Genomic DNA, 25,035 nt, shown 5'->3' on the forward strand with positions numbered 1-25,035 from the left:
AAAAAAAAAAAAAAAAAAAAAAGAAGAAGAAGGTTTCGGCTCAAGCAAATTAAAAAAAGGGCATTTAAATCGGTTCAACTTTGAGCCCTCAATCAGCAAAAAAAAAAAAACGGATTCAAAGATGTAAACTATGAATGAATCGGTCTGGTTCGGTCCAATGAAGTAGACCGGTTCGGGCAAAGAAAGAGGGCACCGGTTTGGTTCAGGTAAACAAAAAACAGAAAACATAAGCCGGTTTAGTGTAGAGGCCCCACTCAACCATGTTAGGTTCAAGAAAAAAAATAAAATTATTTGGAGGACTTGAACCGATTCAGGGGTGGCACTAATATTCGACAATCCGATTTGGTTCAACTAAAGGAAAAGGATCGGTGAAGCCCATTATGCTGCCATGTGGCAAGTTTTTTTAAGAAATAATAAATAGTAAAATAATAATGAATAGTAATAGATAATAGATTTTGATAAATTACATAATAATCTAAGTTATGCTTCTTTTCACCTATATAAGACTTTTCTTCTGCACTACAACAGAATTAGATTATAAGGACACATGTTTGGAACACTTTTGTGTAAGTATCTCATTTATGCCAAAACTTAAAAAAAAAAAAAATCTACTGATGCCTAAATATAAAGTCCAATCCAACTAAAAATAAAAGTTTACTCTACTCAATCCACCCCACCCAGCCCATTCAGCCCAATTACAAACAGAAAAGAAAAATAAAAGAAAAATCGATTACGATTTTCCCTTTTCCCCTCACTCAATCGACTGCAATTCTAGACGAAGATCCCTTCCTCTCGTCTTCCTCCACCACCACAACCAACGAGGTAGAGTTCCGGCAATGCTAAATGCTTAAATAAGTATTGGTAAATTAGCAGCACTCTTTTTAGATTATAGCGACACTCTTTAACTGTCACTATATATCTAGCGACCCCGCATATAGCAACACATTTTAAAAGTGTCGGTAATTTAGCCAGCAGTACTTTTTTTGACCTGTACCGACATTTAACTGTGTCGCTATAGACCGGTTTTGTTGTAATGCTGCTACAATTTATTACAACCTTAATTTATTATGGTTAACCCTTTATATTAAAAATAATAATTATAAATATATTCTCTTGCGAGATTTAAAAGTATTTTAAATAATTCAATGAACAAATGAAGAGTTATTTAGAGATTACAATAAAGAAATAATAAAAGATATACAAACTTTAAAGAGCTCTGCGTGCATAATTTAAAACAAATACATTATAATATATTTATAAAACAAAATAGTTTATTTTTTTATTATTAATATTATTTGATAAGAGGTAAATAAACGAAAATCGGTTAAAGTATTTTTGCTAACATTGATTGAAATTAAACCTCCCTAGATAGATGACATACCATTTTCTATTATATATTATACAAAATATAGACTAATATTTTAGAAATTCTTTTTTGGTCTTATCACAGAAACATGATGTGGCAAAAATTAAACATTTCGGTAGAATCTTATCAAATAATATTTAGTGTAATATGATATATGATCGATGTTAATCTCTATATATAGGATATAGGAAAAAGGGTGTTTGAATAATTTTATAAAAATAGTTGATCGGATAAAATCCGTGTTGAACCAAATGCTGATATAATATATTTTTGTGTATTTCAAGATTTTTGGCAAACAAAAAATATTCCCACATTAATTATGGGGATTGTACCATGCATGAAAATAGATTTTCAAAAAAAGAAAAAAAAATCTCAGTGTGAAATTTTAATCCCATGAACCAAACATACTTTTACAATGATCCTGTATAATCCACCATGAAAACATAATAAAATAAAGAGAGGCGTAATGATTCGTTATTTTTTTTTTGATAAAGAGAGATGATAGAGGTTGGAGGGTTTTATCCCCTCCGTGACATTGAAGTACTGGAGCGTTCTCGCCCACCTCAAGTTGCCCTTGAGCTTGTGCACGGCGATGGTTTCTGGGATGAACTCGTGGCGGTAGCACATGTACGGCATCTCCATGTAGTCGTATATCGCCGGTGTTGCGTCATACATCTGCACACTTCGGCCGCCCTCTTTGAACCATCGGCCGGTCACCAGATCCTCCGGCCCCGTCTGATGCTCCCGCGCTACGTCGGACTTCGAAATCCACTCAACCAGGTCCCACGACAACACGTATCCTAGTCCCGACATATACCTGTTCAAAATAAAGGAATATCAAAACACCTTAATTTCACTACAGCTTTAGATTAATGTTGTGACTTTTAATTTTCTTAATAATATATGCTTCAGGACAGTTTAAAATAACGTTCTCAACTTCCTCTCTTTTTTTTTCTTTTTTTTTAAAAAAAAATTAGCATCTTCTCAATTCTTAGCCATTTTACATTGAACAATTTAGTTGATAGGTAATTATAACATATTTAATAGTTTTAATTATTTTTTAATAAGTAAAATTAAAATAAATAATGGCTTACATTTTATATATCGAATTTTATAAAAATGTTAAGTTTGAAAATTATTGTAACACACTGAACTTTAGCAAATTGCAAGGTTCCAGTGTTAGAATGGCGTTTTGAGCTATTCCGGGTGTTTTTGTAGGTCATTGACTGAGTACCGACCCATTTCTCGTGTTGTGGGAATGTGCGAAGGAGCACTTAGCACCAAAACCTCCAAACTGTAGGTTTTGGGGTGCTGGGTACCGATACCAGAAAAGGAGTACCGGAACTCCCCTGTATAACCGAGAAAAGCTGCTCTCAAGTTTGAGCTGTTGGGTGGCCGGGTACCGGTACGGCATCGGCCGAGTACCGGTACGCCGCTATATATTTGCTTGGCAAAGGCTCAGGTTTGGCGGAGACTGCTGCCTAGTATCGGTACTCTTACTCGCGTACCGGTACACAGTGCAAAAAAATTGTAGTTCGTGCAGTTTGCAATTTCTGATGTTTTGAGGGACTTTTCGAGGTTTGTTACAATATATTATATAACACCCTCATCTCCCTCATAGCACCCTTTGTGCTAAGCTTGGAGAAGGAGAAAGATGAGGTTTTTTCCTCTTTCTCTCTCTAGATTTTCCTCTAAAACTTATTTTAATTTGAGATTTGATCACTTCTTCTTCTTCCTCTTCATGGTGGCTAGCTTGTGGATCTTGGAGGAAGTTTGGATGTGAAGAGAGGAGCTCCTTGGTGGACCTATCTTCAACCCTAACTCAAGATAGCTTGATTTGGAGCTTTCTTGAAGGTTAATACTCTTATTGCAACCTCTATTTGTGATTTTTGCAAAATTTGGAGATGAAAATCTAGTTTTGAAAAAACTAGGGTTTATTTTGGGGTTTCTTGATTCCGGACTTTTGGAACCTAATTGATGAGTGTAGAACTCTCATTTAGGTTGGATTTAAAGATCCTTTGGGTTGATTAGAGCTTTGGACAAGTGTAGCTTGGTCCAAGGTGAGTTTCTACCTCTTTTTGGGTTGGTTATGTTAAACTTGTGGGGTGTTTGTTCATTACCCCTAACCCTCTTAGAAATTCTTTTAGGGTGCTAGGAGCTTGGTGAACAACTTCGTTCGAAGGAACGAAAGGATTCGAAGATCATCCGGTGGGTTTGACTTCACCGAAATAGGTGAACTCTCTCTATATCATCCTTATGGTTTTAAAACATAATTTGATACTTTTTCATGCTCATGCTAGAATTTATGAAAACATAATACATATATGTTATGTGTAGTAAATAAATGCTCTATATAGTAGAGGCATATATGTAGACTTGTACATTAAATGACATTTCATGATAACCTCTCTTTTATGCAACCTTAGGAAGCATGTTAGAGTATGAATGATGATACATTACTTGGAGGGTACCTAGTGAATGGATTAGAAAAGTAATTATCTCACATAATGAATAATATGCTTGAGAAAACAAGTAAATGTGACTGTGACCTAGTGAATAACAAGGCTAAACATAAAGCTAGGTTTGGAACAATTAACCTAGTTGGACAACTAGAACTTAACATGTGACATGCTAACTTGATGCATTTAATTTTGTAGAACAACTAGTATTTGCCATTGTGACATTACATTCGATCTAGGGTTCGATAGCTATATTCCATGTTTTAGACATGAGGAAAAGAGAGTATAAAGCCCTTGGGGCGAACCCTAATAGAGATGATTGCATGTAATACTAAAGGAATTAATTATTTGCATCATAATACTTCTACTCCATATAGTGGGGATGTTAGTGGAAAGACATATACATGACATGCATTGTGGTACTTGTGGACATATCATAATTCTTTTGCATATGGCATTAGTAAATGTTTCTCTTGACAATTGTTGTAATTGTATGTTGAGAACTTATTTGGAGACTTGAATAAAATAATGAACTATCCTAAGTAGGATATTGTCATATGAACTATGCATGCTTTAGACATTATATGTGTTGGTAGGGACATACTACCAAAGTAGTTGTGAACAAGACATGACATGAACGATCTAGTACTCGACTGTCGAGTTGATGTGTAAAAATTTTATGTTTTAGACATGATGATTGAGTATTCCAAATTGTGGACCCTATGCTATGATCACACTTGCTTGCCTTTGTGCTCATTCGCACATGCTTGTGAGAGTCGCTCCCTAAAAGCCGCCACTCCGGAGTTTAGCCTTGCGACGATAGATCGCCCGTACAGAATTGGGCGCCGAAGTTGGATGCTATGGGCAGAGTCTCTTTTCTTGCAGGAAAAATGATGACCCCCATGAGGCCACTAAGGCACGGCTCAAGCCTGAACGTTACCACGTGTAAGTCCCTCGTAAATTGGGTATTAAGATTTAACTTGACATTGTACATCACCGTAGTTGATGCATACATGGTAGATGTTCATACTTGTGGTTTGCTACCTTATGTTACTACTTGATGCATTCATAGTAGTTGGATATTTTGTGAGACATTATGACATTGACAATCTTAGTTGTAGTAAACCTACACTTATGTGGATTAGTATGCATGCATGGCTAGAATAGCATTGAAACGCATAATTTACTCTTTGTAACATTATGGACATAATGATTATGCATGTAAACTGACATTGGCATATAGTTGAACAAATGATATTAGAACATCATATACATGTTAGTTAATCCTGTAGTTGAGGCATGAATATGATTAAACATGTTTAATTTACTTGCTTTTTATATATGTTTTTTACTTATCCCTTATTAGCATGCCTCAGTTGACCTAGTGGTGTATTTTACCACTCTCGGCGGCTTACCCACTGGAAATTATTGTTTAATAGTTCTCACCCCCATTTGTTGTTGGTTTTTGTTTCAAAGCCTTCCGTGGCGGGATAGGCTAGGGATCATGGCAAGGGGTTAGCGACTAGCTAGAGCCTCTACGGAGTCATTTAGAGGGACCCGATGCCATCTTTCTTTTTATTTTTATGGAAAGATGTACTATGTATTTGATTTAGAGATGTTGTTAGACTTTCGGATTTATATATATACACTTGTATATTTTGTGGATCTCTTTGTGATAGAACATTAGTGATTTTATATTACTCGCTCTGACAGCCTTGTTAGGACTTGATCTTGTTCATTCTTGTATTAGTAGACGCCTGGTGTGCATTATAGTTGTTTGGTGTACACGGCGGGTCTGTGCACGCGTCGGGCGGGCTTCCGCTGGGCCGGGGCGTGACAGATTATAGAATTTAAGAAAATGTCAATAAAAATAGGAAAAAAAAAATTATCCAAAGAGCTTATTTCAAAATGATATATATATATATATATATATATATATATATATATATATATATATATATATAGAGAGAGAGAGAGAGAGAGAGAGAGAGAGAGAGAGAGAGAGAGAGAGAGAGGCTGCTATAATATCTATAGTATCGGGACTCCGATACTATAGTCTCGCTTTCAATCTTAAGATATTCAAATTAACGATCCACACCGTTAAAACTGATTTAGGATATTTGAAATTTTTTGAAATAAAATTTATATTTTTTTTTACGTTGTTTACTTTATGATCTAATCATTTTAAAATTATCAATTTTCAATGATTACTATGACGAGTTTGTACTTTAATAGTATTGAAGGATCTAAATTTATTTAAATTTTGATAGAAAATACTTTAAACTATCTAGATCAAGATCAACGTCTTTGATCTTGAATTCAAAAGTTCTATCCTCAAATCTTAAAGATTGTTTAATTTTTATCGTTCATTTTGTCATAATTTACTTAGTAAGTAAACAATATTGAAAAAAATTAAAATTTTATTCATAAGATCTTCATATACTCTAGATAATATTTAACGGTGTGGATCATTGATTTGAATACTTTAAGATCGAAAACGAGATTATAGTATCAGAGCTCCAGTACTATAACTAGTATAGTAACCTCATTCTGTATATATATATATATATATATATATATATATATATATAGAGTACATCTCGTACACTTTCGAAAGTATGGAGGCGTCCGTACTTATAAGTTATTTTCGATGATAGAACATCCGATTCAACGATCGGCTCCGTTAAGCATAATCTACTTTATTGGAACTATTAGAAACCAAATTTTATAATTTTTTGACATCATTTATCAAGTGATCAAAAGGTCTCAAAATTAACTATTTTAACGATCGATGTGGCACGTTTTTAAGCTCAACGGAATAGAACAATCTAAATTGCATGAAACTTTAATATATAATTCCACCTAACATCGTAGCAAGATCAATACTTTGTGATTTAAAATTTGAGTCTTTTATCACTGTTTTTTATGAGATTTTTATTTTCAGCTGTTCATTTTGAGGCTACTCGTTCACTAGACAAATGAAGTCAAAAAATTATGAAATTTGTATTCTAAATAATTCCAATAAGATAGATCATGTCTAATGGAATCGGTCGCCGAATCGAATGTCTCATCATTGAAAACAACTTACAAGCACAAGCACAGAGGTCTCCTTAATTACTTTCGAAATATATATACATATATATATATAGTACATCTCCTATACTTTCGGAAGTACGGAGGCCTCCGTGCTTATAAGTTGTTTTGATGATGGAGCTCGGCGATCGGCTCCGTTAGGTATGATCTACGCTATTAGAACTATCTAGAAACCAAATTTCATAATTTTTTGACATCATTTACGAAGTGATCAAAGAGTCTCAAAAATGAGTATTTTAATGGTTGATGTGGCATATATGTTTTGAAGTTCAACGGTGTAGAAGAATCCAAATTATATGAAACTTTAATAAAAATTCTACTTAACATCAAAAGTAAGAACAATACTTTGGATTTGAAATTTGAGTCTTTTATCGCTTTTTTTGTGAGATTTTTATTTTCAACTGTTCATTTTGAGCCTACTCGTTCACTAGGCAAATAAAAATGCAAACAATTATAAAATTTGGTTTCTAAATAGTTCCAATAGCGTATATGTAGCACACTGAATTTTAGCAAATTGCGAGGTTCCAGCGTTAGAATAGTGTTTTAACTCATTCCTAGTGTTGTTGTAGTTCGTTGACTGAGTACCGACCCATTACTCATGTTGCGAGAACGCGAGAAGGAGTACTTGCACCAAAATCTGAAAATACAGGTTTTGGGGTGCCGAGTACCGGTACCTTGGTGAGGTACTAGAACCCCAGTGCATAACCGAGAGAAGCTGCTCTCAGGTTTGGGCTGGGAGACCGGTACTGAGTTACCGAGTACCGGTACTGGAGTCGGGTACCGATACTGCATCTAGCGGGTACCGGTACGCCGTAGACAGATCGCCTGGCAGAGGCTTGGGTTGCGCAGGAATTGTTGCGGGGTACCGGTAGTCCTACCCGAGTACCGGTACGCAGTGCAAAAACTGCAGTTTGTGCAGTTTGTAATTTTTGGTGTTTGGAGGGGCTTTTTGGGATTTGTTACAACTTATATATATAATACCTTTCTCCCTTACAGCCCCCTTTTGTGCTGATCTTAGAGAGAATGAGAGGTAAGATTTTTCCCCTTTCTCTCTCAAGATTTCTCTCTGAAACCCTTTTTAATTTGGGTTTTGATCTCCTTTTCTTCCCCCTCTTCATGGTGGCAAGCTTGTGGACCTTGGAGGAAGCTTAGATGTGAAGAGAGGAGCTTCTTGGTGAATCAATCTTCAACCCTACCTCAAGATAGCTTGATTTGGAGCTTTCTTGAAGGTTAATACTCTTCTTACAACATCTATTTGTGTATTTTACAAGATTGTAGATGAAAATCTAGTTTTGGAAGAATTAGGGTTTGTTTTGGGGTTTCTTGATTTGAGGCTTTTGAGACCTAATTGATGAGTGTAGAACTCTCCTTTAGATTGGATTTGAAGCTCCATTGGGTTGTTTTGAGCTTTAGACAAGTTTAGCTTGGTCAAAGGTAATTTTCATCTCTTTTTCTTGTAATTTTTGGTGAATTTTGTTTGATATTCGTTCGAAGCTTGTAACCCTCTTAAAAATTCTTTTAGGGTGCTATATAGAAGCTTGGTGGACAACTTCGTTCAAAGGAACGAAGGGGTTCGAGGAGCATCCGGTGGGTTTGACCTCACCGAAATAGGTGAACTCCCCTTATATCTTCCCTATGGTTTTAAGACATGATTTAGTGTATATTCATATATATATGATATGGTAGAATTTATGAAAACATGCTACATACATGTTATGTGTAGGAAAATTTATGCTCTATGTAGTATAGGCATACATGTGGACCTGTCCATTAAATAGCACTTCATGATGATTCCCTTTTATGTAACCTTAAGGGTGCGTTTGGTTCGCGCTATCTTTTAAAGATTACTAGTAATCTAATGGGAATAAAAAAAATATGACGGTGTTTGGCTAAACGCACTAAGTAATCTAGTTGGTAATATTAGATTCACTTAGGAAAAAGATTCACCCCAAAGTACTAATCTCATTCTCTTGAGGGAGGGTGGGTATCCTGATATTAATGGATTGGAGTAATCATAATATGTCTAATCTCTTTCTTTCTTCCTACCCGCCGGCTAATTGATATTATTTTTCTTTACACTTTAACCTTATATCTCTCTCTAAACTTATTTTTCTCTTTAAAATTCAACTTTTTTTTCTCTCTCCAAACTATGCTTTCTCTCTCTCTCTCTTTCTAAAATTTCAACTCTCTCACTCTCTCTAATTTCAACTATATTTTTCTTTCTATTTTTTTAATTATTTATGCTCTCTCTCTCTCTAACTTATACTCTCTCTCCTTTTTTTCTAAAAAATGTTGAAACTTTTGGTAACATTATCTAAAATTAATTAAATAAATAAATTAATTAATTGTATATTTTTTGTAATATTAAATAACATGGCTAATTAATATTACCATGCGAACCAAACACAGGAATTTCACATTCTTAGTAATAGGATGAATAGGAATAAGATTCTCGGATATCTTTTATTCCTAGTAATCTTTCATAATGCGAACCAAACGCACCCTAAAAAGCATGTTAGAGAATGAATGATGATACATTCCTTGAAAGGTACCTAGTGAATAGATTAGAAAAGTGGTTATCTTACATGATGAGCAATATACTAGTTGTGTAGACAAGATAAATGAGACATTGTAACATAGTGCGTGCATGATTAGACCAACATGAAGCTACATTTGGAGCATTCAACCTAGTTGAACAACTAGAACTTGATACTATCATGGCATAGTATTCGACCTAGAGATATAGTTGTATTGTATGTTTTAGACATAAAGAAGTGAGATTACAAGTCCTTGGGGCGAACCCTAATAGTGATAATGGCATATAATACTAGTGGAAGGAATTTCTTGCATGATAATATTTTTACTCCATGTAGTGAGGACCTTGGTAGAAAAGCATATGCATGACATGCATTGTGGTTCTTGTAGACATTGTTATACTCTCTTGTATATGGCATTAGTAAATGTTTCTCTTAAGAATTGTTGGAATTGCATGTTATGAAACCTCGTTGGAGTCTTGAACAAATAGTGAACTATTCTAGGTAGGATAATGACTTGTGAACTATGCATGCTTTAGGCATATTATGTGTTAATAGGGACATACCACCCAATTAATTGTGAACGAGACATGACATGAATGATCTAGTACCCGACCATCGAGTCGATGTGTCTAATTCCTTATTTTAGACATGATGATTAAGTATCCAAATTGTGGACCCTATGCTATGATCATGCTTGCTTGCCCTTGTGCTCATTCGCACATGCTTGTTAGGGTCGCTCCCTACAAGCCGGCACTCGGAGTTAGCCTTGCGACGATAGTTCGCCCGTGTGGGATTGGGCGCCAAAGTGGGATGCCGTTGGGAGTGTATACTACCACGGGGCCATTAAGCACGGTACGAGCCGGGACGTTACCACGTGTAAATCCCTCGTAAATTGGATATTAAGATTTAACTTGACATTGTACATCACCGTGGTTAATGCATACATACATACTTGTGATTTGCTACCTTATGTTACTACTTGATGCATTCATAGTAGTTGGACATTTTTGTGGGACATTATTATGTTGACAATCTTAGTGGTAGTAAACCTACACCTATGTGGATTAGTATAGATGCATGGTTAGAATGATAATGAAAAACATAATTTACTCCTTGTGGCATTATAGTAAATTGAACATGCATGTAAACCTGCATTGGCATACAATAGATCGTACGGCATAAAACATTATGTACATGATAGTTAATTTTATCAAGTAGAGGTATGACTATGGAATGAACAGTTTAATTTACTTGTTATCTAAATGTTGTTTACTTATCTTATTATAACATGCCTCAGTTGACCTAAATGTTGTATTTGACCTCAGTTGACCAGTTGACCTATGGAATGAACGGCTTAATGTACATGATTGTTTAATAGTTCTCGCTCCCATTGTTTGTTGGTTTTTGTTTCAGAGCCTTCCGCTGCGGGAGAGGTTAGGGATCTTGACAAGGGGTTAGCGACTAGCCAGAGTCTCTACGGAGTTATTATAGATGGACCCGATGTCATCTTTCCTTTTGTATTTGTGAAAAAGATGTATTATGTATTTGATTTAGAAATGTATTAGACTTTTTGATTCAGTTGTATATTTTGTGGATGTCCTTATTGTAGACTATTAGTGATTTTATGACACTCGCTCTGATAGCCTTGTTAGGATTTTTATTCTTGTTCATTCCTTATTTTAGTAGACGCCTTGTGTGCATCGTGGATGTTTGGTGTACACGGCAGATCTGTGGGCGCGTTGGGCAGGCTACCACTGGGCCCGGACGTGACAGTATAGATCATGTCTAACGGAGTCGATCGCCGAATCAGATGCTCCATCATCGAAACAACTTACAAGCATAAAGGCCTTCGTACTTTCGAAAGCATAGGAGCCTAACTCTCTCTCTCTCTCTCTCTCTCTCTCTCTCTCTATATATATATATATATATATAGAATTGGATTAGAATATTATTAATAGTATTTGGTCTTTTTGTTATCGAGTTTTTAACTCTTTGATGAAAAATTATAGGATTAAGAAGATAGTGGTCTCCGAGGATTGAGTAGCGCTCTCCTAGAGTTGAGTAGGTGGTTGGTAATTAATTGAATAGTTAGATATAGAAGATGGAATTGATTAAAATATAGATCTAACGGCTAACAAATCAATAACAAAAAATCTAAATACTATTAATAATATTCTAGCTCAACTCTCTCTATATATTTATACACAGAGAGAAAGAGAGAAAGAGAGAGAGAGAGAGAGAGTAACTGTATCTTTTTCTTTATCTAATTTTTTTTTATGCAATTAAATTTCAGGTCTCGAACTTAAGTAAACAGAATTTTACCTTAGATAGGGAGCTAAGTTATGAAAATGAAAAAAAAAAAATAAAACAAAGTTGAGAAATGAAGCAATTTAATTACCGGTTCTCAGACTGAACCCCAAAGCACGGAGTCATAAGCCCAAATCACGTGATCACTTGCGGTCGCTTGATATCTTTCTCTACCTAAAAAGTTGTGTAAATAAATGTAGACTTTGTGGAGTTACCAAAATATTTTTGATTAATTTCTAGGTACATAGTTTTTCTAAGCATGCGCCTTGCAGTTTTAGGTCAATGCGCCAAAAACGGCCTAGTTTGATTTAATTATTTGGACCACTGAGGAGCTACTATCACTGCAGAAAAAGGGGGATAATTTCGCCGGTACTAGTCCTCACTTATCACGTGGCTCCGCCAGTGGTTAGCGAAGTCCAAAGCTATTTTAATTCTTATTAAAAAAATGGACAAGTTTATTTGTTTGATATTTATACGTCGATAAATTTTAGTGCTTTAAATCAAAGTTGATGTATGGATCTGCAAACTCTCCTAAACAGGAGTTTTAGGAAAAACATCAGGGAATATGTGTGTGTAAATTTATTTATTTATTTTACTTTTTTTTTATGTATATATAATATAAGATGATTTTAACTTTTTGATAAATGCATACAAATTTTTTTGGCCAATATAAATAAATTATATTTAGTAGAGCATATTTTTTCATAAAATTTATGAATTATCAATAAAAAAGTTGTTAACTTCCGTTCGTATAAAATAAATATAACAATATCGTAGAAAGATTAATATTTTACATATAATAAATATATATTATTATATTATATTTTATTAGCGGTGTTTATTCTGTATTCATGTCCTAATTTTTTGAAAGCTAACGAGTTTAAGTGTCCGAATCGTGTACCTGCTTCGTTTATTTCATTTTAGAAATAAATTTAGTTGAAAATGTGAATTCAACTAGGATTCGAACTTAGGATTTTGGATACCAACCATTAAGTTTTTTGCCACTTACGTTAGGGACGGTCGGTGATTTTTATTCTTTATATAATACAATTATAACACTTATATGGTAAGTATTTGAATATCCAATCAATCAACTCAAAACGGAAAAGAATAAATGATTAATATACTACACAATTAAGGAGAATATGGAAGGTGCATGAAAGCACATGCATATGATAGTAATCACAATCATGAGAACACTTATGGTATGGAGAATATTTGTAGTGTCTATGGGGTGTAAGTGTCAGAATGACTGCAGTATCAGCGACCTCTCGACACATCTGTGGAGTGTCGGGATGAGTTGGAGTCGTTTTGGCGCGAAATGGACGTAAAAACGGACTCGACGCACTCAAATAAGTCAAAACTGAAGTTTTGCCAGTTTTAGGCGCCCAAAAGTGGTTTAGGGCGTCTAGATTCTGAGTGATGTTTTGTATTGGATGCTGAATTCATTTCTGACCCTATTTAGGACGCCTGAAATTTGAGCCCGAAAGTCACTTCGTAATTATCGATCCTTTTGACATGTGTGTTGTGACAGTATAGATCATGTCTAACGAAGTCGATCGCCGAATCGGATGCTCCATTATCGAAACAACTTACAAGCATAAAGGCCTTCGTACTTTCGAAAGCGTAGGAGCCTAGCTCTCTCTCTCTCTCTCTCTCTCTCTCTCTCTATATATATATATATATATAGAATTGGATTAGAATATTATTAATAGTATTTAGTCTTTTTTGTTATCGAGTTTTTAACTCTTTAATGAAAAATTATAGGATTAAAATGATAGTGGTCTCCAAGGATTGAGTAGCGCTCCCCTAGAGTTGAGTAGGTGGTTGGTAATTAATTGAATAGTTAAATATAGAAGATGGAATCGATTAAAATATAGATCTAGCTAACGGCTAACAAATCAATAACAAAAAACCTAAATACTACTAAAAATATTCTAGCTCAACTCTCTCTATATATTTATACATAGAGAGAGAGAGAGAGAGAGTGTGTGTGTAAGTGTATCTTTTTCTTTATCTAATCTTTTTTTTTATGTAATTAAATTTCAGGTCTCGAACGTAAGTAAACAAGATTTTACCTTAGATAGGGAGCTAAGTTATAAAAAATGAAAAAAAAAAAAAAAACAAAATTGAAAAATGAAGCAATTTAATTACCGATTCTCAGAGTGAACCCCAAAGCACGGGGTCATAAGCCCGAAGTAGAGGCTCTCCCGCGGCTTGCTGTTCAGGGCGCCGACAAGGTTGGCGACCCGCACGTAGGTGTCATCGTCGGTCTTCATCACGTAGTCGTACGGGGCGTCGGCGAACAACCTCGGGAGGCTGGAGAAGAAAGTGTAGGTCTTACCGCCGTCCATGTTCTCCTGGCAGTCGAGGATGATGATGTCGTCATACTGCATTATTTCTAGCCCGACGAGCACGCGCTGCTCTTCTTTGGTTAAATTACAAAACACGAAGCGGACATCAACGTGGGCAGCGTGAGCTGGCTGGCCCAGGGAGTAGGCATGGCGGACTAGCTGGCGTCGCTCGTAGCTGTCAGGGAGGGTGAGAATGCCGATAAGGAGGCGGAGATCCGGCTTGACGGTAATACCGTAGGTGAAGGCGTCGTGCAGTACTGAGGAGGAGCGAGAACAGTCCGTGGCTGGGCCTGCCTGGAGCTTCGACTCGTTAGGGTAGACGAGGAGGAAGATGAGGGCGAGCAGGAAGAGGGGGAGGAGGAAGAGGGTGAGGGTGAGGGTGGAAGAAGAAGGCTGCGGGTACGAAGGCTTCATGATCTCGGCTTTAGAATATCGTGTTTGTTGCATGTTATGTGCGGGATCAATAGTGGGTTTTAATGAGCCTAGCTGCTAGGATTTTCACGTTGTTAGTTACTTGCTAGTGCGTCTAACTAAGCCCGCGGAAGCAACGGGGAACTTTGCTTCAAAATATTCAAAGTTGTGCCGACTCGATCTTGTGGACCAAACTTTATTAACTAACTTCAATTTGAGCGACCAATGGGGAGCCTTTTGCGCATAATTTTAAGGGGAGGAGATTGGGATCCATGAAAATGGCTCCCCAACACAGTATATTTTATATCCAATTCGAATTCGAACTCCATTACTGCTCAGATGCAAAAAAAATTAAAAATTAAAATTCGTCTACAATAAACATATGTTCTTATATGGATCGAATATCACGCAAATATGAATATGAATTGAATATCTAATAAACATATTTTACTAATAAGTAATGCTACATATACACCTTAAAAGTAGTATATAATATACACCCATCTATTCAAAAATAGATATATTTTTTATTAGTCATATCGATGTGACTAATAAATATCATCCCATCCTAAATGGATGGAGTATATATTATACACTTCTTTTGAAGGTGTACAAATAGCTTTTATTTATTTTATTTTTTTTTTTTTTACTAAAAGCAAAAATAAATTGTCAATATATATTTCAATTAAGTTTCTAAAATTTATAAAAAATTAGAAAGAGTATTTAAAAGATCAAGAATTTTGGAAACTAATGTCTAATATGGACTCAACGGGCATGCTATCTCTGAAAAATATATCAAAAAATCAGATTCGGATTTAGATACTTTGAATTTGAAATCTATGTTCGTATTCAAAGAGTAATAACTACAATCCAAATCCAAAAGAAATTTCTAATTCAAAATCCTATTCGAATCTGAATCCGAGTCAGACAGTAAAGTTTCAACCCACATATGATCCATTTTCCATACCTCATAGAAGATTTGTTTTTGTTTTTATTTTTGTTTTTTTTTTTTTTGAGAGCTAGGTAGCACGCTACCGCTTCGTTTATTTCATTAAAAAATAAACTTAGCTGAAAATGTGAATCAACTAGGATTCGAACTTGGGTCTCGGGTACTAACCACCAATTCATTTACCACTTGCTCTAGGGACGGTCAGTCTCAAAGAAGATTTGTTTAATTAGGGAATTAAGTATTACAATTTACCCCTGAGTGAGTTGACCGTGGGGAATAAGGTAATGCAACTTGTGGTCTTATTCATTACGGGTGAGCGGATTAGACTGTGGAGAGTAATAAGGTAACGTGATCACTTGCGGTCGCTTGATATCTTTCTCTACCTAAAAAGTTGTGTAAATAAATGTAGACTTTGTGGAGTTACCAAAATATTTTTGATTAATTTCTAGGTACATAGTTTTTCTAAGCNATATGATAGTTAACCCTATATGCGATGATTGATGTTTAAGTAAATAAAGAACCTAGTATGATAAAAACTAGTGTTGATAACGAGTCAAATTGACGAGTGGCATCTAGTTGTAGACAACTATGACGAGTGGCATTTGATTATTGATAACCTATGATATGAGAACCTTAGTGTAATCAGAAATACTATGAGATTGGGTACAAAACCATCTTGATTCCATGATGAGATTACCCTTAGAGGGTAGGATACTATTGTTCATGAGATTTGATTATGCTCACATTGCCTGTCTGCGCTTGTTGGGGTCGCTCCCCTCAAGCTGTGCACTCCGGAGTTTTGTCATCAGAGGGGCAGCCGCTTGCTGCCCGGATAGCCGCTAGCTGTCCGCAGGCGGTCTCGAGGGATAGTTCAGTGAGACTTTTCCCTATGAGACTTACACGTGAGATGTTGTAGTGAACCCCGAGTTCACAAGAGATTTGGTTACCTATTGAGTCATACTCATTATTGTTGTTCATGATAGTTGCTTACATAGCCTTTATTATTGTTCATGATAGCTAGTTTACATAGCTTATTGTTGTTCATAGTAGCTTACTTGCTCAGATTTACTTATTGTTCATGCATGCATGTTATCGGATTGAGGCATAGCTAGACGTACCTACTCTACTTACCTGCTTTCGTTCCCGCATAGCTTTATATATATTGTATATATATCTCTCTATGCCTACTTAGACCTAGTGGGTAGATCGGTGGAGTCGGCGGCCGAACCCACTGGGAACTAAGGAAGTTAGTTCTCACACCCCACATTACAGGTACTAGGTCGAGTGTCCCGACCGAGCGGGAGGATCGCGGCAAGGGCATAGCGCCCTAGCGGTATCAGTTGATAGTTTTACCTTTCCTACTTGCATTAGCTCTATACCCTGTACTTTTGTTTATATCTTGAGAGTAGATCTTGTATAGGGTGAGGTTTGAGAGCATATGATGTATTTATATTTTGGAGAAAAAGAATGCAAGTTGTATCGATGCTTAAAGTTTAATGAAATTGAAAGAGCTTAAACAATTTCAAGTTTTATGGTTTAAATAGTTAAGTTCTCTCTTTTGTATACTTGTATGGTATTCACTTGTATCGCTTGCTCTTTGGTTGTTTAGCACTGTTTGTGCTTCTTCGTTGTTGTTGTATAGATCGTGTATGATTACAAGTGATTCCTGGGTACTTGTGTACATGATCTCGTTGTTGAGCCTAGGGCGGACAAGGGAGGCTCTGTCTGTTCGGCCTCACGCCCGCCGCGCCCGAACCGCGCCAAATTGGTAGCGGTCTCGGGGCGGGGCGTGACAGTTGTGGTATCAGAGCAATTTAAGAGCAAGCAAAAGAGAGAGTCTAGGATGACTTAGGAGACTCTAGGATGGTGAGCCTTAAGGTTATAGGTGCGTGAGTGCGACGTGAACCTGCGACGCGGTGGAAGCTAATTGATTGGGTTTGGAGTTGCTGTTGAGACTCTAGTTATGGCTAGAGATGATCCAAGTGGTATTAGTTTTTGGCTTAAGGTGATTGTGTTGGCGGCCGACAACACGATGCCGAAGGTCGAGAACTAAGACACTTGCAAGCTACCGCCTGATTGATGTTATTTAATCGCTTATGTTTCGCAATTTCGATGACGTGTTGGGTTAAGTAATTAACCGGTTGTTTGCGTTTCAGGAGCTAATGGCGCCAAAGAGACGCTATGTGCGTAGGACCGCTTCGGCACCACCTCGAGAGGTGCCCGAGCCAGCCGTGCCTCCAGTGGCGCCAGGGCCAGCTGGGCCTACTGAGGTGCAGGAGTTGAGAGCACAGGTTGCGGCACTCACGGGACGGTTCGATAGGCTCCAGGAGCTATTGGAGCAGCAGGCTGCGGCTTCGGCTGCGGCGGCAGGTTTAGGCCGCGGCCCGCCTGCGCCTTCGGTTCGCGCCCCTGATGCGGTCTCGGGGCGGGGCGTGACACTAATATTATTCCGGTTTTGGTTCTTGTGAAGGTTGATATTCCTCCGCACGATTCGATTCTCCTACGTCCCGTGTGAGGCCGCTGAAGGAGCGGAGCTGAGCGCGTTCTATTGCTACTCACGAGCACATAATTTCACTGGCCGCCTACTTACGAGAGCGTTGTGGATCCAGCACATGAGTCGTGTTTACTGCTATGGAGTACTCTATTTGAGAATCTTCACCTTGGAGAAGGCCAATGTTAAACTTGGCCGCTGCATGCTTCGAGAATCGGGCAGATCCTTGGTGAAGAAGTCAAGTCAGACCGACTCCCGAGCTTCCCCGATCGTATTGGCGAGTCGCAGCTATTGTTGCTGAGGTACTTCCCCGACACGACAAGAAATAGGCGGAAGATTTCCGCAAGCTCAAGCAAGGCAACTGCAACGGTTCGGGAGTACACGGGATCACCCCATCCCTGAGACTGCGTCCCGACGTGGCGGTACGACAAGCAGGACCGGGCAATGTGGTTCGAGGACATCCGCCCGAGTTTCAATTGTGCATCCTCAAGTTCACAACTTTGGCGGAGGCATTAATCGCGCAAACGATGCGTCCGACGCACGGGAATGCTTGCAGTCTGGAGGACCGCGAGACGCTCGACAAGACAGGCAATAAGAGGCAAGCGGTGATGCGGGGACAAGTCTAGCTCCAGGATCCCCCAATACCACCTCCAGCCCAAGGTTCTGGTGCACAGCGATGCTCTGTGGCGAGACACCGCCCGGTGTAGTGGAGAGCGCGAGGAGGCCCCCTTCAAGTGCGGTCAACGCGGCAACGCATCGCGACTGTCCTCAAGGAGGACTTCGCCCGCTATTCTTCTGCATCGCCCCGCAGTCCAGCTCGCTATGGCTGCCTCCCCTCCACAGCATCTACTGGCGAGCGGCACGGCGCCACGCCAGCCAGACCGCACGATTCAGCGCCGAGCGCGAGAATTTATCCGCTCCAGACACTTGAGGACCTTCCGCGCCGACGACGCAACGTGTGGGCAGGATATATATGTTGTAAGTTTCGAGCGAAGGCTTTATTTGATAACAGGCGCATCACAACTCATTTTTAGTCGATCATTCGCGCAAGCACATGATATCGAGTACCATCTGGGGGAGCATGTATGGCTTGTTGAGAGCCCCGGGCGATCATTCATGATTAGGAAGCGATGTTTGGCATGTCCAGTGCAAGTGAATGACTGGGTTATGCCGATCGACCTGTTGGTGCTCAAAAGGTTGAAGGAATTTGACATCATATTGGGCATGGATTGGCTCTCGAAGTACTATGTGTCGATCGACTGCCCGACTCGAGTTGTCACATTTCGGGAGCCGGGTCAAGAAGAGTTCACCTATCGAGCTTGCAAGAGCTCGTGCTTCGCCGCGACGGTATCGGCGACTAGAGCAAGGAAGTTGGTGAACAGCGGTTGCACAGCCTATTTGGCGACCGTTGTGGAGATGGATCGAGTGGTTCCGACCCTCGAGGAGTTGGCGGTAGTGCAGGAGTTTCCTGACGTGTTTCCCGCGGAGTTACCGGGTATGCCGCCGGACCGGAAGATCGAGTTCATGATTGACTTGGTTCCCGGCACAGCACCGATTTCTAAGGCCCCGTATCGCATGGCGCCGGCCGAGCTAAAGGAGTTGAGAGATCAATTGCAGGATCTTCTTGACAAGGAATTCATTAGGCCGAGTGTTTCGCCGTGGGGTGCCCCGGTATTATTTGTGCGAAAGAAAGATGGATCTTTTCGACTCTGCGTGGATTACCGCGAGTTAAACAAGGTCACGGTGAAGAACAAGTACCCGCTACCCCGTATCGATGACTTGTTTGATCAGTTGCAGGGGTCGCAAGTGTATTCGAAGATCGACCTTCAGTCCGGTTATCACCAGTTAAGGATCAAGCCGGAAGATGTTCAGAAGACGGCGTTTCGCACGCGTTATGGACACTACGAGTTCACGGTGATGTCGTTTGGGCTTACAAATGCCCCGGCAGCGTTCATGAGCTTGATGAACCGAGTGTTCCAGGAGTGCTTGGACCGATTTGTCGTGGTCTTCATAGACGACATTTTGGTATATTCGCGTAGCGACGAGGAGCACGCGGAGCATTTGCGCACGGTACTTCAAATCCTTCGGGAGATGAAGTTGTACGCAAGGCTGAAGAAATGTGACTTTTGGCTTAGAGAGGTTGCATTTCTCGGGCATATTATTTCCGAGGGTGGTGTTTCTGTTGACCCGAGGAAGGTTGAGGCTATTGAGAATTGGCCGCGCCCGACGAATGTTGCAGAGGTCCGTAGCTTTGTGGGCCTAGCAGGTTATTATCGACGGTTCGTGGAGGGGTTCTCGAGGATTGTGACTCCACTTACCCGTCTGACGCAAAAAGGCACCAAGTTCGTTTGGGGTGACGAGTGCGACCGGAGTTTTAGAGAGTTGAAGCAAAGGTTAACTTCGACTCCGGTGCTCGCCCTACCGGTGCAGGGACAGGACTATGTCGTTTACAGTGATGCTTCCTATCTGGGCTTGGGGTGTGTGCTGATGCAGGGCGGGAAGGTGATTGCTTATGCATCCCGTCAGTTGAAGAGCTATGAAAAGAACTACCCCATTCACGATTTAGAGTTGGCGGCGGTGATCTTTGCTTTGAAGCTTTGGAGGCATTATCTATATGGTGCTCATTGCAAGATCTACACCGACCACAAAAGCTTAAAGTATTTATTTACCCAGAAGGAGCTGAATATGCGACAGCAGCGGTGGTTGGAGTTGCTCAAAGATTATGACGTTGACATTCTCTACAACCCCGGGAAGGCAAATGTAGTTGCCGATGCGCTTAGCCGGAAGTCTGTTGAAAACCTAGCCTTGTGGGTTACTAAACAGACGCCCCTATGGTTGCAAATGGGGAGGATGGATCTTGAGGTTGTAGCTCCGGAGATTCCGGCGATGTTGATGGCGCTTGTGGTCCAGCCGACCCTATTGGACAAGATTAAAAGTCTGCAGCTGGCGGACCCGTTTTCTCCAAAAGGACGCGCAGAACCTAGTTGATGCGCCGCGGCGAGATTTTACTATGGATTCTGATGGTGCACTTCGTGTTAAGAACCGGTGTGTGTACCCGAGGACGAGGAGTTTCGCAAGCTTATACTACAGGAGTCACATTGGTCTCTTATACCGAATCACGCCTGCGCCCGCCACCAAGATGTTCCACGAGTTGAGATTGCTCTATTGGTGGCCGGGACTAAAGGCGGATATTGGGCGCTTTGTGGCGAAGTGCTTAGGTATGTCAACAGGTTAAGCGGAGCGTCGATTTCCAGGGGGAAGCTTCAGAGTTTACCTATTCCCGTCTGGAAGTGGGAAGATGTATCGATGGATTTCGTCGTCGGCTTACCTCGTTCGGCGGGTGGCCACGATGCGATTTGCGGTACTTGTGTACATGATCTTGTTGTGGAGCCTAGGGCGGACAGGGGGAGACTCTGTCCGTTCGGCCTCACGCCCGCCCGCGCCCGAACGAGCCAAATTGTAGCGGTCTCGGGGCGGGGCGTGACAGTTGGGTTCACTTCGCGTTTTTGGAAAAGCCTGCAGGAAGCCCTTGGCACACGACTCGAGTTTAGCATTGCATTCCATCTCAGACAGTATGGGCAGACGAGAGCGGACTATTCAAACTTGGAGGATATGCTGCGAGCATGTGTTATTGACTACAAGGGGTGGTGGTGTAAGCACCTACGATGGCCGAGTTCGCCTACAACAACAGTTATCACGCGAGTGTGGGAATGGCACCGGTTCGAGGCTCTATTATTGTTCATGATAGTTGCTCATGATAGTTGCTTACATATTGAGTCATACTCATTATTGTTGTTCATGATAGTTGCTTACATAGCCTTTATTGTTGTTCATGATAGCTAGTTTACATAGCTTACTTGCTCAGCTTTACTTATTGTTCATGCATGCATGTTATCGGATTGAGGCATAGCTAGACGTACCTACTCTACTTACCTGCTTTCGTTCCCGCATAGCTTTATATATATTGTATATATATCTCTCTATGCCTGCTTAGACCTAGTGGGTAGATCGGTGGAGTCGGCGGCCGAACCCACTGGGAACTAAGGAAGTTAGTTCTCACACCCCACATTACAGGTACTAGTTCGAGTATTCCCAGCGAGCGGGAGGATCGCGGCAAAGGCATAGCGCCCTAGCGCGTGTCGGTTGATAGTTTGCTTCCTATATTGCATTAGTCCTACCCTATGTTTACATTTTGAGAGTAGATCTTGTATAGGTGAGGTTTGAGAGCATATGATGTATTTATATTTTGGAGAAAAGAATGCAGTTGTATCGATGCTCTTAAAAGTTTATGAAATTGAAAGAGCTTAGACAATTTCAAGTTTTATGGTTTTAAATAGTTAAGTTCTCTCTTTTGTATACTTGTATGGTATTCACTCGTATCGCTTGCTCTTTGGTTGTTTTGCACTGTTTGTGCTTCTTCGTTGTTGTTGTGTAGATCGTGTATGATTACAAGTGTTTCCTGGTACTTGTGTACATGATCTTGTTGTGCGAGCTAGGACGGACAGGGGAGACTCCTGTCCGTTCGGCCTCACGCCCGCCGCCCGAACGAGCCAAATTGTAGCGGTCTCGGGGGCGGGTCGTGACACCAACGATAGGCCTCGCCGTCCAGAAAGTGAGTGGCGAGCCAAACTCTGTCCCTCTCCTCAACGAAGGTATCACGAAACAGCTTCTCCATGTGCAGCAACCACTTCTCAACAATCCAGTGGTCGATGTTCTCGCCATCAAACGTCCTCGGGCTGCACCTCCTAAACTCACTGAGGCGATCCATGAGCCGATCCCGCTCGGCTCCCTCGGCCATCACGGGGAAAGCTGCTCCCGTGGCCGGTCTCTGAACTTGTAATGCCGCAACCACCTCCTCCCGATGTGCGGTCGCCGGTGCCGCACGTGAAGAACTGGGCGCGGGGGACTGCGCCCTCGGTGCGACGTCCACCACAGGTGCTAGCGGTGTGGGACCCTGGGTCTCCCTCGAAGCTGCCGCCTGCTGCAGTAGGAGGTCCTCAAGATGCTTCATCCGCGCCTCCTGCCGCTGAGCCACCTCAGCCTGTCGCTGCGCCGCTGCCGTCTGCTGCGCCAACAGAGCAGTGAGAACCGCAAGCTGGGCCCTCAAGTCACGGACCTCACTAGATCCGAAAGTAGCGGAGGTCTCGACCTCCTCGGGGTGTGCCGCATCATCCGCCCCGGCAGACTGGGAGCGTGTAACCGGCATCGTCACTACAAAACATAAAAGCGCAAGTTAATAACCCACGCTATCGCATCCCCGCTCAAAGCGATAAAACCCAAATCATGCGAAAGTAAGGAAGTGTCCTTCACTACTAACTCCCGATGTTACGTTGTCAGCCGCCAACGTAACCTTTCGCGAAGTTAGAAGCCATACACTCCGATCAAACTCTAACTTTTTAGAGTTATCATAAACCCAATCGAAATACTTTCGCTCACAAGTCAATTCGACCCCGCCTCTCACGAGCCTAATTCCGATAGTCCAACCGGCCTAAGGTTCGCTAGGTCCACTAAGACTCAACCCTAGGCTCTGATACTAAATTAATCTGTCACGCCCCGGGACCGGCGAAGGCCCTCCCGGTAGCGTGCCCAGACCCGCCATATGTCTACACATATAAGGCGTCTACAATAAAAGCGGGAGTAAAGCAGGAGATAGAACGAATAAAAGAAGTGAAATAACTAGCACTAATGATATCAGAGCAAGTAAAGTTCTATCATCTATACCAAAGTAAAGAAATAAAGCTAGTCAATAAGAGAAAAGTACAATATCTGTCTCTAGTACAAAAATGGTGGTCTCTATACATTGGCAAAACCCTCAACTTCTCGCCAAAAAAGTAGATATCGAGAGGTAGACCACCTAGCAACTTGTCCTCGAAGAAAGCTAGCTCGAAGCAACTCCCTTCCCGCGGTCCATGGCCTCGCCCTGCGTGGAAGGCTCTGAAAGAAACATAAAACGGAAGGCGTGAAAACTATAATTTATAGTTCCCAGTGGGCAATTACTAACCTTAGCACAATGCACCACTAGGCCCCAAAAGGAAAGGGTAAGCCAAAAAGAACAATAGTAACGAATAAAATTGCATTTATGAAAATATAGTTAAAATGCTGAACAAACTACACTGCCATTAAGCATGATGCTTATTAGTGCACCTTTACTTGTCATAACCAACATGTCTCTACATGGCCATAAGTAATAATCATTATCTGCTTTATAAAGTTATGAAGATCGTGCTTCATCATGGCAACAATGTATATATGAATGTAATAAGCAACATCTCCTAGCATGCTACATGTATGTATGTATGTCGAAGCACCCAAAACTATGCTAGAAACAAGTCCAAGTGATCCAACTACTATTCTCTATCTAGTAGTGATTTTAATAGACTCAACACCGTGTCGATTTCCATTTCCAATCAAGGACCTACCAAAGGTAGTCCAGCTTGTGCCGCCTAAGTGCCTGTGGTAGCCGAACATCCCTACTCTTGGAATGTGTCTATCCCACTCGACCCCGTAGGCTTCTCAATACCCCACGAGCGAACAAAAGTCGTGTAGGCTAACTCCGGAGTGCCGGCTTCTGAGGAGCGACCCACACAAGCATGTGCGAATGAGCACAAATGGCAAACAAGCATCTATAGGAAGAAACATGTTACTAACCCTTTGGAAGCTTCAATCCAAGCTCAAAATGCCCTAGGGTTGAAGTTTGGTCCACCACCAAGCTCCAAAAGCAAGCTCCAATCCACCAAAAGGGAGAAGAAAGGGTGAAGATGAAGCTCCAAGTCCTCCACAAGCTCTTCTTCTCCTTCCTTCTTCTTCCTCTCCCACTCTCTCTCTCTCTAGAAGCAAAAGAAATGGTGAAGTGAGGAAGAGGAGAAGGAGAAGTAGCCATATAAGCCTTCTCTTGTAACAAAATCCTATGAGGCCCCTCAAAAATCCAATATTACATCAGTCCCGTCTGGGCATTTTTCGCCCAGAGGGACCGGTCTCTCCCCAGCAGAGACCGGTCTCTCGCTGCGAACCCGAAAAACCAACGTTCGGGAACCGGTCTCTCCCTGCGCGGGACCGGTCTCTCACTGC

At 40.6% G+C, this 25,035-nt stretch overlaps 1 protein-coding gene across 1 annotated transcript; it reads right to left on the reverse strand.

The window, feature by feature from the left end:
- On the reverse strand, positions 1,841-14,550 carry LOC109711667 (hydroxyproline O-galactosyltransferase GALT3-like). Its single transcript, XM_020234816.1, has 2 exons — positions 13,917-14,550; positions 1,841-2,183 (listed from the first exon to the last, which is right to left on the reverse strand). Exons 1-2 carry the CDS (start codon positions 14,528-14,530, stop codon positions 1,841-1,843), a joined length of 957 nt encoding a protein of 318 aa, XP_020090405.1. The 5' UTR covers positions 14,531-14,550.

Source organism: Ananas comosus, linkage group 6, assembly GCF_001540865.1.
Source record: "Ananas comosus cultivar F153 linkage group 6, ASM154086v1, whole genome shotgun sequence".
In the NCBI taxonomy this organism is placed as follows: Eukaryota; Viridiplantae; Streptophyta; class Magnoliopsida; order Poales; family Bromeliaceae; genus Ananas; species Ananas comosus.